At 41.6% G+C, this 14,430-nt stretch overlaps 1 protein-coding gene across 5 annotated transcripts in view; it reads right to left on the bottom strand.

Annotated features, from left to right (window-relative positions):
- LOC122794589 (glycine N-acyltransferase-like protein 3) overlaps positions 1-14,430 on the bottom strand; it is a 517,466-nt gene that overhangs the window by 37,151 nt on the left and 465,885 nt on the right. The window contains exon 6 of one of the 5 annotated variants that reach the window (XM_044063119.1): positions 4,358-4,825. In XM_044063119.1, coding sequence (XP_043919054.1) covers positions 4,381-4,825 — 445 coding nt within the window. In that variant the 3' untranslated portion in view covers positions 4,358-4,380. Of the gene's footprint in view, positions 1-4,309; positions 4,826-14,430 lie in introns of those variants that run through there. The other 4 variants (XM_044063120.1, XM_044063121.1, XR_006363657.1 and 1 more) reach the window with 4 other exon arrangements.

Below are 14,430 nucleotides of genomic sequence, written 5' to 3'. Positions count from 1 at the left end.
GCCTCCCTCTTTTCCTGTTGCCTGGCAGCTTCATCCTTAGCATCTTTTCCCCAATATACTCTGCATCCCTCCTCAGCACATGTCCAAACCAACGTAATCTTGCCTCTCTGGCTTTGTCTCCAAACCTTCCAACCTGGGCTGAGCCTCTAATATACTTATTCCTAATCCTGTCTGTCCTCTTCACACCCAGTGCAAATCTTAACATCTTCAACTCTGCCATGTCAAACTCTGACTCTTGCCTTTTTGTCAGTGCCACTGTCTCCAACCCATATAACATAACTGGTCTCACTACCCTCTTGTAGACCTTCCCTTTCACTCTTACTGGTACTCATCTGTCACAAATCACTCCTGACACTCTTCTCCACCCACTCTATCCTGCCTGTACTCTCTTCTTCACCTCTCTTCCACACTCACCATTACTTTCAACTGTTGATCCCAAGTACTTAAACTCATCCATCTTCGCCACCTCTACTCACTGCATCCTCACCATTCCTCTATCCTCCCTCTCATTCACACACATATATTCTGTCTTAGTCCTGCTGACCTTCATTTCGCTTCTCTCTAGAGCATATCTCCACCTCTCCAGGGTCTCCTCCACCTGTTCCCTACTCTCACTACAGATCACAATGTCATCTGCAAAAATCATAGTCCACGGGGACTCCTGTCTGATCTCGTCTGTCAACCTGTCCATCACCACTGCAAATAAGAAAGGACTCAGAGCTGATCCTTGATGTAATCCCACCTCCACCTAAAACCATCTGTCACTCCCATCGCAGACCTCACTGCTGTCACACTACCCTCGTACATATCCTGTACCACTCTTACATACTTCTCTGACACTCCAGACTTCCTCATACAATACCACAACTCCTCTCTAGGCACCCTGTCATATGCTTTCTCTAAATCCACAAAGACACAATGCAACTCCTTCTGACCTTCTCTGTACTTCTCCATCAACACTCTCAGAGCAAATATCACATCTGTAGTGCACTTTCCTGGCATGAAACCATACTGCTGATCACTAATCATCACCTCCCTTCTTAACCTAGCTTCCACTACTCTTTCCCATAACTTCATGCTGTGACTGATCAGTTTAATTCCTCTGTAGTTACTACAGCTCTGCATATCACCCTTATTCTTAAAAATCAGTACCAAAACACTTTTTCTCCATTCCTCAGGCATCCTCTCACTTTCCAAGATTTCATTAAACAATCTAGTTAAAAACTCCACTGCCATTTCACCTAAACACCTCCATGCTTCCACAGGTATGTCATCTGGACCAACAGCCTTTCTGTTCTTCATCTTCTTCATAGCTATCCTTACTTCCTCCTTGCTAATCCACTGCACTTCATGATTCACTATCCGCACATCATCCAACCTTCTCTCCCTCTCATTCTCTTCATTCATCAACCCCTCAAAGTACTCTTTCCATCTGCTCAACACACTCCTTGCTTGTGAGTTAGTTTCCCTCATTATCCTTTATCACCCTTACCTGCTGCACATCTTTACTAGCTCGGTCCCTCTGTCTAGCCAATTGGTACAGGTCCTTTTCTCCCTCATTAGTGTCCAACCTTTTATACAACTCTTCATATGCCTTATCCTTAGCCTTCACCATCTCTCTCTTTGCCATGCACCTCATCTCCTTATACTCTTGTCTACTTTCTTCATCTCTTTGAAAATCCCACTTCTTCTTCTTCGCTAACCTCTTTCTCTGTATACTCTCCTGTACTTCTTAATTCCACCACCAGGTCTCCTTGTCCTCCTTCCTCTTTCCAGATGTCACACCAAGCACCTTTTTAGCCATGTCTCTTACTAGCTCTGCTGTAGTTACCTAGCTATTTGGTAACTCTTCACTGCCACCCAGTGCCTGTCTTAACTCTTCCCTGAACATCACCTCAAAATTACCCTTTTTCAATTTCCACCATTTGATCCTTGGTGCTGTCCTCACACTCATCCTCCTCTTGATCACCAGTGTCATCCTACAAACCACCATCCTATGCTGCCTAACTACACTTTCCCCTGCCACCACTTTACAGTCTCCAATCTCCTTCAGACTGGCCCTTCTACATAAGACATAATCCACCTGTATGCATCTTCCTCCACTCTTGCATGTCACCCTATGCTCCTCCCTCTTGTTAAAATACGTATTCATCACAGCCATGTCCATCCTTTTCACAAAATCCTCTACCATCTAACCTTCTGCATTCCTTTGCTTAACACCATACTTACCCATCACTTCCTCATCCCCTCTGTTCCCTAAACCAACATGCCCATTGAAATCTGCTCCAATCAGCAGTCTCTCACCCTTGGGTACAGTCATCACTACTTCATCCAACTCACTCCAAAATGTTTCTTTCTCATCCATCGCACACCCAACTTGTGGAGCATATGCACTAACAGTCATCATTACACCATCAATTTCCAGCTCCATAAACATCACTCTATCCGACACTCTTTTCACCTCCAAAAAACTCTTAGCATACTGTTCCTTGAGGATAACCCCTACGCCATTTCTCCTCTCATCCACACCATGATAAAACAATTTGAAACCGCCTCCGATACACCTAGCCTTGCTCCCCTTCCATCTGGTCTCTTGCACACACAATGTACCAACATTCCTCCGGTCCATCATATCAGCTAGCTCTCTCCCTATACCAATCATACTGCCAACACTCAAAGTTCCGACCCTCACTATCACAGTCCTAGCCTTTACCTAGAACTGCTTTCCCATGTAAATGCTAAATGGCTTGTCTTGGTATTCAAACCCTGCACCTACTACATGTATAGTCATGACTCTAACCACTCAGCTGTGCAAATTTCAGCTATACATTTCTATACAGTTTTTTGATAAGTTTAGCCATTGCAAAGCAAGGTGCCGCTCCATGCAAACCCGCTCAACTATGCTTAAACTTTAATGAAAAAGAAGATAAAAAATAAACATTAATTTAAAATTAAACATTTAACATTCACATTAATAAATAAGTGTCTTGAGACACCTTCCTTTTTGCTTTCGTGCTGTAAAGCACTTTTACAATGCAGGGGGTGTGTTACAGATACACACCCCCTACATGACATGACCTCACATTCCTAATCCTCTCAACTGTATAGATTTTCACATGATGTCCAGATTTGTGCCTCATATTCTTGGTCCATTTGTCATGGGATTGTGTTTCCCTGGCAAGTCAGTGTCAAATCATTAAAGACTGCAGTTAGAAAATATTAACAGACGTTTGAGTTTCACACCTTATACTCTTCATAAAATCCATGCTAATGCAACACCTGTCATTCTATTAACTTTCTAAGTTTGTAAGGGAAATATTTAAAAACTGTCCCTATTTTTTTGGGTTTTTTGTCCCACTATTGGCTTTCTGTACATTCCTTGCTCTAAGAGGTTGAGAGGTATGAAGTGTCTGAGGACACGTTCTTTACTGCAAAGTGCTGTACGGCATTTTCACAATGCAGGGTGTGTGTGACAGTACCTGTCACACACCCCCTGCATTACATTCAGTTGCCATTCATAATTTCAGTGTCCGCAGACACTGTTTTCTAATGTAAAGTGCTGTACGGCATTTTCACAATGCAGGGGGTGTGTGACAGTACCTGTCACACACCCCCTGCATTAATTTCACTTGCCATTCCATGGACACTGTTTTCATTTGTAAAGTGTCGTACAGCACTTTGTCAGTGCAGGGGGCGTGATGCAGATCTGGGAGCACTACTGCAACATGCCCCCTGTACTGATTCAGTATCTGTGTACACGGCTCCGTCTCAGTAGTGCGCCTTCATTAATATGTCAGGAGCGCTGCCGAGAGGAAGATGTGGAAATGGGCACCATTCACTCTCTGTAGGAATAACACTATTCCTACATGGAGTGTATTGAATCCTGACCCACAGTTCCTCACAAAACAGTTTCTTTTTGTAGCTGTCTGAAGGGAACCTTGAAATGTTTTCCTTGTTTACCTTAAATACAATATAATTGATACACTTTTCAAAGAACAATTACAATTTTAAAAGATGCTGGTAGCTTGCACCAGGCATGTATTTAAATGTAATTGGAAAAGGTATAACTTAAAATATAATGTAAATGACAATTGTTTGAAATGAATTATAACAAACTGCTATTCCCTAAAATAACAAATATGCATACATGAAGCCATTGCAAAAAAAAAAAATTCAGATGTTTAACACCACAGCCAAAGAGTATTTCTACACTTGTATCTTAAATTGAAGTAAAATTAGGGATATATATGATGCTACAGTTATTCCACAATGCTAACATGGGGACAATTAAAACACAAATAAAATCTTCTTGGCAGTTTACCAGAAATAAGTATTTATCTGTGTACAGTTAGTATACCAGGATGTAGCCCCTCTCTGGTATTAGACAGCTGCTCCAGTAAATCCTTCACTGAGAGAAACGGCGCCCCCACATGGCCTGAACTCAGCAAACACAATCTCATCACTGTGCTTTCTAAAGCCTAATTTCTCCATTATTTTCTGCATAATATGATTAGCAGGATCAACAAATCCATATGGTGGGCAACTTGAGGAACATAAAGCCTTGCTTACAGCAAGAACTGTGTGTGTGGTATATCCCATCTTGCGATACTGTGGCAAGGTGTACCCCATACATATTGCACGGAATTGGTTTGTAAGAGTCCATGAGATGGGATTTCCAGAGCTGCTCAGTATGCATGCACCTGGGAAGTAATCAAGGAGTTCTCGAAGGTAGACAACAACGTCATCTGTCCCACCAAAAGACCAAATTGAGTTGATAAGCTCAGCATGGGAGGTATTAAGTGAAGTAAGTGATAAACTCTTTATCCTACAGAAGGAAAACAAAACAGAAAAAAAAATGTTAATACAGAATGCTAGCTTTTAGATCACTGGTACTATTACATTAGGGTAAAATGACATGATGGGATTATAGTGCAGCTGACTTGAGGTTGGATTTATTAAAGTATTCTGTGTGTAACTGAATTAGCATGATCTAATGTTGATGTATTATTCTGCTCATGCAGGGGCTGGCCTAGCATGTGTAGATTGCATTAGTAACACCTCACTAACATGTACAGCTTTTAAGTGTGAACAGCAGAACAAACCTTATGACAAAAAATATCATTTAAATGGGGAGGAAAGTGAGGTAATACACTGCAGGAACTACATGCCAATCAAGATACACTTCATACCATCACTGTTGGGCCAGGTATAATTGTGTGTGTGTGTGTGTGTGTGTGTGTGTGTGTGTGTGTGTGTGTGTGTGTGTGTGTGTGTGTGTGTGTGTGTGTGTGTGTGTCAAGATGGTGAAAAAGAAAGACAAAGAGCTGTGAAGAAGGCAAAAACTAATGTAAAGGATTACACACTGCCAAAACAAAAAAACCCTAACAAACAGAGGTTCCTCGCCAGGAGAATCCAGTGCCTCCAACATCTACTATACACTGACTGAAAGCCCTATCCCTCTACTCAGTTTTATACAGACTCCTCAGAGGTGACCTCTGTGTGGCATACAAGGAGATCACAGACCCCACTTTGATGTGATTCCTGCATATCAGCAAGTCAAGCTCCACTCGAGTAACCCACACGCTTGACCTTAACCTGGTCTGTGACATCAACAAGACTTGTTGGCGGGACAGATTTGTGTCTCAGAGACTCCCCCATCTATGGAATAGACTCCCTCTCCACATCAAGCAGAGTACCTCTTTACCCCTTTTTAAGCACAACCTGGACAACTGGATGGGAAACAAAAAATATACCCCTGGCATTCCATCCGTGTCCCTGCTGGACAGGGGCATCGGGTGCTGATTTGTCTAAATATGGTGTAAACTCTTGGCTAGGCTTATAAAGGCCTCAAGGCCAATAGCCTAGTAACCTCCTATGATCCTATGAAAACATAACACACAGCCCAACTAAAACAACCCAAAACTCAAACATATCCTTCATTTAATTTTGAAATGCTATATTAAAAAATCTGAAACAGTAACCGCACATGTTCTTCATATTGATCACTATTGCAATAGTCTAAGCTATATGGGTTATATTCTGCAAAAAATATAACAACCGGACAGTTTCCAGTGCTTCAGGGCACCTTTCATCTCCCCAAACTGATAGCTCGAGCTGGCCTAACTAAAAACACTGGTTTAGATGCCAAGCCCTTCAGTGCTTTACTGCCATCAAGAAGAGTCTCTCTATGGGAGTATGAGGGTTGACGTTTGTATGACTCTGTTCCACTGATGGACAGAAGTTCTATTTGGGTGAAAAAACTTCCACATTACTGTTTTGTTGTTAAAACTAAGTTTTTTTGAAAAACAATAAACGCTACAGAAGATATTTTATTGAATGTCATGTTACTTTTATATACTTTTAAACTGGTGCACACTTTTTAATTTTGTCGTGAAAAGCTGTTAACACAATCTCACCACTGAAATCTATTATTTTGTGGAGAAACTTTGTTTTACTTTTGGGGGAAGGGGAAGTGTTACAAGCGCTTTGCACTGTTTCTTTGAGGAGAAAAGGTGATTTTTTGTAACTTTCCTGTTTATCGAGTATTGCCACAAAGCTTTCCCCAGGAAGCAACACCACTTTCAGCTTGATCATGTAAGAAATTACCCGTCCTTTGGACGGACCTTCTTCCAGCCGCAAAAAGAAAAAGTTAATAAAGCAACCATTGCCTCCACAGCAGGCTAGTAATTTGCCGGAGCTGCGGGTAGGTGACTCTAATGTGGCCAAAGTTGGTTCCTCAGACCATTTGGCTTTTTCCTCAGAACCCTTTGGGGGTGTCTATACAGCCACCATGAATCAGGAGTTAGCCTTTGTGTTTGTTTTTCCCTGTTCTTGTGTCTGCTGCAGCCTCTTCTGATACATTAAATACTCTCCCTGGTGCTTCCCATTGGTTGTACACTAATGTTTTTTCCCTGCTCCCACTGTAAAAGCTAATGTTTCTGAAATTCTAACTAACCTGGGGTCAGTGATGTGAAGCTCAGTCATAAGGACTATGAGAACTGTGATTTGTTACAGGTTTTGAAGTTACAGAGGTCCAATATTGGCTTTATTTGCTAGGATACCCATCTAGAGAATCTTCTGTAAACAGCACAGAACCATGTCCATCCAAGGTCTTTTAGTCAGGACTCTGAGAAGCATGGAAATGCTGAACTGTGAACAAGCTTTTCATCACAAAGGGAAGAAAAGAGCTTTCATTACAATTCTGTTTAAATATTTTAAGTTACACTTACTGACCTGTGTAGTGATACTGTTTCTTTTTTTTTTGTACTTTTCTGAATTTTTCTGTTTTTTGGCCAATACTATTTTCTAAGCTTGTTTCCTGCCTTTTCTGTAAGTCACCTAGTCCACATACAGATTTGCTGTATCCAGGACTGTTTGTAAGCTTCTGAGCCCCCAAGCCTTTCTGTGTTGGAGGGAAGCCTTCTAGCTTAATTTTGTTTCTTAGAACTAGCCAGTTTTCTAGTTTCAGCACTTAAATCTGTTTCTTTGAGCTCAGCACTTGTTCAGAACTCATTGTAAGCACTAAATAAGCTACAAATTACTACAGCACTCAACTTTCCTCACTTGTCTAGAGGAAAACAGTTTTTAGTACTTAATAAATAAGCACCTATCCATGCATGTCTAAGGGTCAGCTCCCGGTGTTTTCTCCTGTCTACCTGATGAATCTGGGCATCTTGGGGGCAATGCAGCAATTGCCTCATGTACACAGACAACCCTCTCCTCTTACCACCTAACACTACAACCTGTGAGAGATGCACTTATATAGCCAAACTGGAAGCAAAGCTCTCTTCACCCAAGACTGGACTAGACAGTCAAGAGGAGAAGGTAAACACTTGCACCGGAACACACTCATCACATAGTCCCTCAAAACTTACACCATCAAAACACACACACAAACACAAAACACACACCTACATTCATGGAGGCTCTCAAAAAAATCTACCCAAGCAACAGGGACCTCCAAAGCAGAAATGGAAGCAACCTCCACCTCCCCCCAACACAACCCAAATGACACATAGCCCACAAACTCAGTGTGCCACTCAACAACAGCCCATAAGGTATAACAACGTACCCAACACTCTGGTCATAGGTGACTCTATAGTCAGGCACACTCATGTTCCACTCACCAGGCTAAACAAGGAGAAAGTTACTGTCAGCTGCCTGTCAAGTGCCAGGATCCGCCACATAATGCATGCACTCAGGTCACTCCACAACAAGTACAAATATGACTCTGTCATTGTCCATGTTGGTGTGAATGACCTGAGATGTACCTCCCTGGACTACATGAAAAGAGACATGGAGGAGCTGCCAATCTTGTAGCCCAGGCAGGTATGACCCTAGCCCTGAGTAGCATCCTGCCATCACCCAGAATGATACCACAGTACAAGGACAAAATGATTGACTTCAACCATTGGCTAAGCTTCTGGTGTCATTTAAGAGGATCCAGTATCTATCTGCCTGGGATGACATGATCGACAAACCACGATGCTTTGCCAGAGATGGCCTGCACCTGTTGCCCTTAGGATTATGGATACGGCTAAGGCTCTTGCCACCCCTATAGTGCCTTTTTTAGGCAAGATTCAAATGACAAATTCACCACCATAACAAGCAAAATCTGAGGGTAATGCTACTTAATGCTAGAAGTTTAAACCTCAAAATGCACTCACTTGAGGCACTCCTTAAAATGGAGAACATTGACGTCTGTGCAGTGACAAGATACCTGGTTAAGGTTCCAGAGAGTACCCCTGCATTACCAGGCTATAATTCATACCACACCTTTCGGCCACCTAACCTAGACTGAAGCACTAAAGGCAGAGGCATGTCCATATTCATTAAGGATATCCACACCGTCAGGCTAGTTGCTCAGCATAATGCATCCGAGATTATCCAAGTGCAACTAACTCTGGGCAAGACCGCAATCCAAATTGTAGCTTGCTACAGATCCCCCACCATGCTCCAGGATTCCCACTCCTCATTTATTGATACACTGGAAAATATTAGGGTACAACTTAACACCCTAATAATGGGTGATTTCAACTAACCCACCATTAACTGGGAAAACTACCCATGTACCAACTCTTGTGCGCAACGTTTTCTGGAATTCATAAATTCCAATGCCTTGGATCAACTTATCCACACCCCCGTCAGAGGCAGCAGTATCCTAGACCTGGTCATTACCAACATGGGCAACCGGTGTTCCACACCAGAGGTCAATTCCTCGTTGGTCAGATCCGACCACAAGCAAATCACCCTACACATTCACATCCCAACCCCCCCCCCCAATTAGGGAAACCACCGTAAAAAATTATTTCTCTAAAGCCAACTTCACACTTCTTAAAACAGAAGTGGCAAACTTCATGACACCCATGCTGACGGACAATAGAGGTACAACTGCTGAATCCTATACAATTGCACTTTATAAGCACTTACACGAGTGCATGGATTGTGCAATCCCTAACAGAACCAATATGCTATCCTCCAAAAAAAGGAAGCCAATCTGGTGATCCCCTGCTAGAAAGAAACTCTACAACAGAAGAAAGAAACTGTTGCAAAAAAGAGTAAAATTCCATGATTGGAGGAACTCAGTGGTCAGCCTCAGTAAGAAGCTGAGATCCCTTATAAAATCCTCCAAAGCTAGTTACAAAAACAAAATCGCCACTGATTCTAAAGACAACCACAAAGCATTCTATAGCTTGTCAAGAATCGCAATGGAAACACTCAGATCTGCTCTGAGTTACAGCACAATGGCACTAAATATACAGAACCAACTGATGTTGCCAACATCCTGGCAGATAGGTTCAGTACTAACTTTACCCCTCTCTCATCCCCTAAAGGGCCCATCCCTATACTGGAAGAATGCAATGTTCCTGTAATCACATCTGCACAGCTAAAAAAACACTCTCCAAAGCCATGAACACAGCATCCGTGGGACCTGACAACATCCCAGGCTGCATTCTGCATGAACTACAGAACAAACTGGCACCCCACCTTAGTACCATGTTCAGTCATAGCCTCACCTCAGGCTTTGTGCCCCCTGAATGGTGCACAGCAATGGTTATCCCACTCCACAAAGGGGGACCCACCACGGACCCTGGGAACTACCGCCCCATTAGCCTGATGAGGCTGGTCTGCAAGGCTATGGAACGAATCATCATGGAATTTATAAACAATGACATTGGTAATCTCCAAACTCTGGACTCTACCCAGTTCAGGTTTGTAAAAGGCAGATCATGTCTCCTAAACCTGATAGACTTCTTTGAAGTGGTCACCAAAGCCGTAGATGAGGGTAAGGTGCTTCACACAGCCTATCTAGATCTCGCCAAGGTTTTCGACACCATCCCCTATGCTGGAATTATAGATAAACTCACTAAAATAGGTATAAATCCCTGTGTCACATGATGGGTTGCCAACTGGCTCACTGACAGAACCCACACTGTGAAAGTAGCAGACTCTAAATCCAACTTCAGACCAGTGACAAGTGAAGTACCACAGGGTTCAGTCCTGGGTCCTCTCCTGTTAGCTTGTACATCTTAAAAAACATCTGAAAGCACACTGGCTTTGTCCATGTACTAACCCCCACTGATATTTTTTTTCTTCCATTCTATAATCTTAACTCTATTCCTATACCTGTATCCACTGCTTTCAACTCTACTCCTACTCCTATAATGAGAATAAGATACATTTATTATTCCCTTTATCGAATAATTGCTCATACCTTTCTAGTGTGATTTTGTAAAAAAAAAGAAAAAAAAATTGTTTATTTTATGTTTTCTGTATAGAAATGCTTAGTTCAATTTATTTGGGATTGCCTAGTTTTAATTCTGTAGAATTGCTTAGTTTAACTTTGTCAATTTTCTGTTTCTCTACTGAAAATGGACATATATCCAGTAGACTAGCCCGGTCAACAAATGTAAAATAAATAAATTGTACTTCAGAGAAGTAGATACCAAACACAGGTCTTTGGCTAACAAAGTTTGCAGATGACTGCAAACTAGGAGCCATAATCAAAACTCCTAACAATGTGGACATCCTACAAAAGGGCCTCACTGAGAGAGATGCCTGGTGTCAAAGCCATGGCCTCAAGTTTAATGCCAAAAAGTGCATTGTCATCTCTTTTGGTAAAAACTCTGTACCCATGAACTACCACATAGGCAGTAGTCTACTTAACACCAAAAGTGTGAGAAGAGACCTTGGGACACAGGTGAACAGTAGTCTCACCTTTGATAATCACATCGCCACAGTAGTCAGGAAATCCTTCTGCATGGCACACCTCATCACAAAAGGTTTCTCATCCAGGAAAAAAGAGGTCATTGTTCCGCTCTACTCATCACTCATTAGACCCATTATAGAGTACAATGCCCCTTTTGGTATGTACCTCACAAGACATCTACAACAACTGGAAAGGCCACAGAAATACCTCACAAAGAGGATTATCGGCCTCAAACAGATGCCCTACGCTGACCGTCTCAAAACTCCAGCTTTACTCTGTCGCATATCGCCTACTCAGAGACTATCTCTGCCTAACATACAAAGCTATGTCAGACCCAGAGCTGTTGGACATGCTCCACATAAAGAAATCCCAATCTCTCCAAGCTACATGCTCTAGGGACCTAAACCTTGTCACCACAATAAACAGAACATGCTGGAGGGATAGATTCCTGTCCCAGAGACTTCCCATACTCTGGAACAAACTACCTATCTATATCAAACAAAGCTCCTCATTAGCACTCTTCAAGAAAAATCTTGATGATTGGATGGGAGATGGGAAATTCACCCCAGGGGTCACTTCTGTGGCTCTACTTGACGGGCACAGGAAAATAGTTTTCTTGGGTGGCAAAAGCCAGGGTACCATTTAGCTAGGCTTATATAAAGGCCTTAGGGCCAATAGCCTAGTACCTACCTATGAACCCAATGTTATCTTCTTGCATTTTTAGTTTGTTCTGGGCCTTTGTGTTTTAGCTGCTTTTGTAATTTATGGATTATTAATTACTGTAAGATCTAAGCATCATTTATACATTGTACTGCATGTTTCTCTCCATAAGTAGAATTATTTCAAAAAGCTATCTGTTAGTGTTTTGAACTCAGGCTGGGGCCTTAGTCTTGTAGTTTCATTTGTAGTTGTGGGAGAATTGTAAACTAATGTCAGAGCCTGGCCTCATTTAGTCACTTATTACTGCATTTTTCCATAAACAGTGTTACTGGTAAATTTTTGCCCAGTCTGTTGCATTAGACTGTAGAGGAATTACAATAATGGCACTGTTATAATCTTTGCTTCAGGATTCATGCTTTGACAGCTGTTTACATTCCAGTTTTGCTGCTAGAGTCTTATATTCTGCTGATCATTTCCTCCTTAAAGTTGTATTCCATTGCCTTTTTGTTATATTGCTATTTTCCCCTGTTCATGTGTCTGTCCCACCCCCACTGATTGCTTCTATATGTTCAATGCATTTGAGTGGCTCTTGTTTCATCCCACAGAGCTAAACTATTGTCCTGTTCTGTGTATTTTTGCTGCATCTAGTGCCATTCAAGCTGAGATAATTAGTTTTACTTAAAATGCATTTCTGTAAGTTATTTAAGTGTACTTATGTTGTTTTCTTGATTTATTTGTTGCCTTTTTATGCATTTTATCACTGTAAAGTGCATTCATTTTCTTGTGTCCTCACTGCTAGATTAATTGCTTGAAAATCACCATAAAAGTGTTGTCTTACCTAGCCGTTGAATTGTTTTTTGTTAGCTTTCACTTTTAGCTAACCTTTTGTGTTTTGACATTAAAAAGACTTGGAATTACTCATCTAGTGACAGTAGGGGGTAGTCTAGTCTGTCTGAGTTGGGAAACACCCAGGAAGGTTTAAAATGAGTTTGTTTTGTTGGCCAGAAGGCTATTGGCATTTAGCAGTGCCTCATAGAGATGAAGGCACTTGGAAACTAAATCTTCCCTATAAAACTACTACTAAAACTATATATAGTAACACAGTTGTGCAAGCAGAAACTACTTTTTGTGCTGATGAGCACAGCCTCATGAAGCTACTCCTTCAAAGCCTAATTTTTGCTTTTAGCCTAAAAACACCCAAGCTAGCCCTCTATTAACCCCTCTTGTACCACACCCTTATATCATTAATATGCACTTTCCCAATTTTTCCGTCACTGGTCTGGTGAATATGGGCATCCTGAGACAATATAAAAATTGTCTCCTGTTCACCGACAACCAACTAATCCTTAGAGAAAAATACAGTATGAGAGAGATATAATTACACAATGTCACTGGAGGCAAGATTCTTGTATAGAAGCACTCAAAATAACAATCAGACTGTCAGTAACACATAAACACTACACCCAACCCATATAGTATGCATCCAACAAATAGATCAACATATGCTGTGGCACTAAAAACAATCTTTCTAAATGCCAAAGATCTCCCAGGCACTCAAATTGCGTCAATTATTCTCTGCAAACCCAAAAGCACTCTACCTAAAGGTTACAAATGACCTGAGGTGTACCTCCCTGCAATATATGAAGATATACATTATGGAGCTCTCGGACTATGTGTTGCAGGCTGATATGAGCCTGTCTTTTATCTTACCTTCACCAAGGATGATGCCACTATACGAACAGAAGATGATTGACTTTAATAATTGGCTTAGCTTCTGGTGTCATTCAAAGGGGATATAATATGTGTCAGGATGGGAGGATATGACCAAAAGACTGTGTTGCCAAGGAAGGTCTGCACCTGTCCCCACTAGGCTTTTAAATATTGACTAAAACATTGTATTCACTAATATGCAATGCTGAACTAACAAACTTTCCAACTTAGCAAAATGGGCACATGGGAATCTAAAGGCATTACTTCAATGCCAGGAGCCTAAACAAGAAACTCCACTCCCTCACCTTGGAGAATGCAGACATCAGTGCAGTTGCTGGGACATGGTTTAAAGCCATACACTGCACCTTGGCTGTGCAGAGAATGGACATTGGTGCAGTTAATGAGACATGGTTTAAAGCCATACAGTGCACCTTGGCAGTGCTGTGATACAATGCCTTCCGCACATTTAGACCAGCTAATGCATAAGAAGGAAAAAAAGTTGGAGGTGTCTCAATCTGCATCAAAAGCAAACATACCTCAAGGTTGGTCAAATAGGATGACATGCTTGAGTGCCTCCATTTTTGGATTACCATAGATGCAGACAAATATATCCTTACAAGCTATACCTAACCCTCTATGACTCATGAAACCTATAGCTCATACTTACACCTACTGGTGATACTTATTAACTACCTCTCTTTAAAATGGGCATCCTACATGACCCCAAACTTGGAGCCCTAGAGGTTCCTAAACTTTGTAAACATAAAAACCTTGAACCAGTTAGTCCATTTGCCCACATGCAGTGCAAATTTACTGGATCAAGTACTCACAAATATAGGAGAATGCTATCC

Source organism: Protopterus annectens, chromosome 2.part1 (genome assembly GCF_019279795.1).
Source record: "Protopterus annectens isolate FY-2018-M chromosome 2.part1, PAN1.0, whole genome shotgun sequence".
In the NCBI taxonomy this organism is placed as follows: Eukaryota; Metazoa; Chordata; order Ceratodontiformes; family Protopteridae; genus Protopterus; species Protopterus annectens.
The sequence above is the reverse complement of the archived record's forward strand: the minus strand, read 5'-3'. Positions and strand labels throughout refer to the sequence as shown.